The sequence below is a fragment of the Meleagris gallopavo genome, chromosome 5 (genome assembly GCF_000146605.3).
Source record: "Meleagris gallopavo isolate NT-WF06-2002-E0010 breed Aviagen turkey brand Nicholas breeding stock chromosome 5, Turkey_5.1, whole genome shotgun sequence".
Classification (NCBI taxonomy): domain Eukaryota; kingdom Metazoa; phylum Chordata; class Aves; order Galliformes; family Phasianidae; genus Meleagris; species Meleagris gallopavo.
In genome coordinates this window covers 51,425,204-51,426,887 of record NC_015015.2, presented here as the reverse complement: position 1 = coordinate 51,426,887, position 1,684 = coordinate 51,425,204, and the positions used below count along the sequence as shown (strand labels likewise).

The window sequence follows — 1,684 nt, the reverse complement described above, 5'->3', positions numbered from 1 at the left end:
CACCGCCGCCCATCGTCCCGGGAAGCCTCCCACCACCCCGTCCCCCTTCTGTCCCCCCAGGAAGCCTCCCACCACCACCTGATGCGCCGGCGGGCGCTGTGGGACTCCCAGACCCCCACCCGACTGAAACACCGCCGCTCGCTGGTGGCCACCAGCCAGCTGAGCATGGAGGAGAAGAAGCAGAGGATCGTGCGGAACCTGCGGCGCCTGGAGGGCCTGGGGCTGGTGGATGCAGGCCAGCACTACCAGGGGCTCATCAACGAGCTGGCCAAGGTGCTCCAGCAAAGCGGGGCAGAGGGCGGCGTTTTGGGGCTGAGGGGGGAGGACTTCATTTACGCAGCATTGCTTCATGGTGGGAGCTCGTCGTCCTCTAAGAACGGGGAGCGTGGGGCCGCAGAATCCTTAGGGTCAGGAAAGACCTCCAAGGTCACTGAGCCCAACCCATCCCACCATGCCCACGTCCGCGTCCTTAAGTCGGACCACTGAACATTAGGTTGGAAAAGACCTCCGAGGTCACCAAGTCCAACCAGTCCCGCCATGTTCCTGACTGGGACGCAGAATCGTTAGGGTTGGACATCTCCAGGATCACCAGCCCCAATCCCTGCCCACTAGCCATGTCCCTAAATAGCATCACAGAACCGTTAGGGTTGGACATCTCCAAGATCACCAACCCCAACAAATCCCCCTGTGCCCACTAGCCATGTCCCTAAATAGCATCACAGAACCATTAGGGTTGGACATCTCCAGGATCACCAACCCCAACAAATCCCCCTGTGCCCACTAGCCATGTCCCTAAATAGCATCACAGAACCATTAGGGTTGGAGAAGACCTCCAAGGTCGAGTCCAATCCCAGCTCATCCCATGTGCCCGCTTACCGTGTCCTTAAGTAGGACCACAGAACGATCAGGTTGGAGAAGACCTCTGAGGTCACCAAATCCAACCCCAGCCCCTCCCACCATGCCCACTACCCACGCCCCCACATAGCATCACAGAGCCGTTATGGTTGGAGGAGACCCCAGACCCAAGTCCAGCCGCCCTCCCGACGCGCGCCCTGCGCTCGGTTGCTCTGGCGAAGCTCGGGCTGAGTTTTCTTCCAGCTCCCGGCTCCGTTTCCCGCAGGACATCCGCAACCAGCGGCGCTACCGGCAGCACCGCAGGGAGGAGCTGCTGAAGCTGCGGCAGACGCTGCGCGCCCTCGACGCCAAGACTTTGTTCTACGAGGAGCAAATCGATTATTACAACCAGTACATCAGGAGCTGCCTGGACAGCCTGGCAGCCAGCAACAAGTGCGTTCCCTTCGGGAGGAAACCCCGCAGAACCCATCGCGGTGCCTGGGCGATGGAGGTGATCCGTGCGCTCCCTTCTCTTCCAGGCTCAGCGGGAAGAGCAAGAAGCTGCAGCCCCTGCGCTACAGCGCCGCACGGCTCTCTGAGATGGGAGTCCTGCTGGAGATCCAGGACCTGCCGGCCAGCCAGTACGTCCCCTGCACGGCGGCTCTCCGGCCCTGGGGATGTCCGAGGTTCAGGCCGGAGCTGTGGGCGTCCCTGCTGGGCGCAGGGGGTGGGACCAGGTGGCCTCTGGGGGCTCCTTCCAACTCAGACGGTTCTGTGATCCTATTGCCTTAATGATCGTCCACAGAACCGAGGGATGCTTGAGTTGGGAGGGTCCTTAAAGGTCAGCCGT

General features: G+C 61.5%; 1 protein-coding gene across 1 annotated transcript; it reads left to right on the top strand.

The window, feature by feature from the left end:
• The first annotated feature begins 42 nt into the window (after positions 1–42).
• LOC104911256 (ras GTPase-activating-like protein IQGAP3) lies at positions 43–1,641 on the top strand. The gene is made up of 3 exons (XM_010712000.2): positions 43–273; positions 1,121–1,287; positions 1,374–1,641. The coding sequence occupies exons 1-3, from the start codon at positions 82–84 to the stop codon at positions 1,624–1,626; spliced, it is 612 nt and encodes a 203-aa protein (XP_010710302.1). The 5' UTR covers positions 43–81; the 3' UTR covers positions 1,627–1,641.
• The last annotated feature ends 43 nt before the right edge of the window (positions 1,642–1,684 follow it).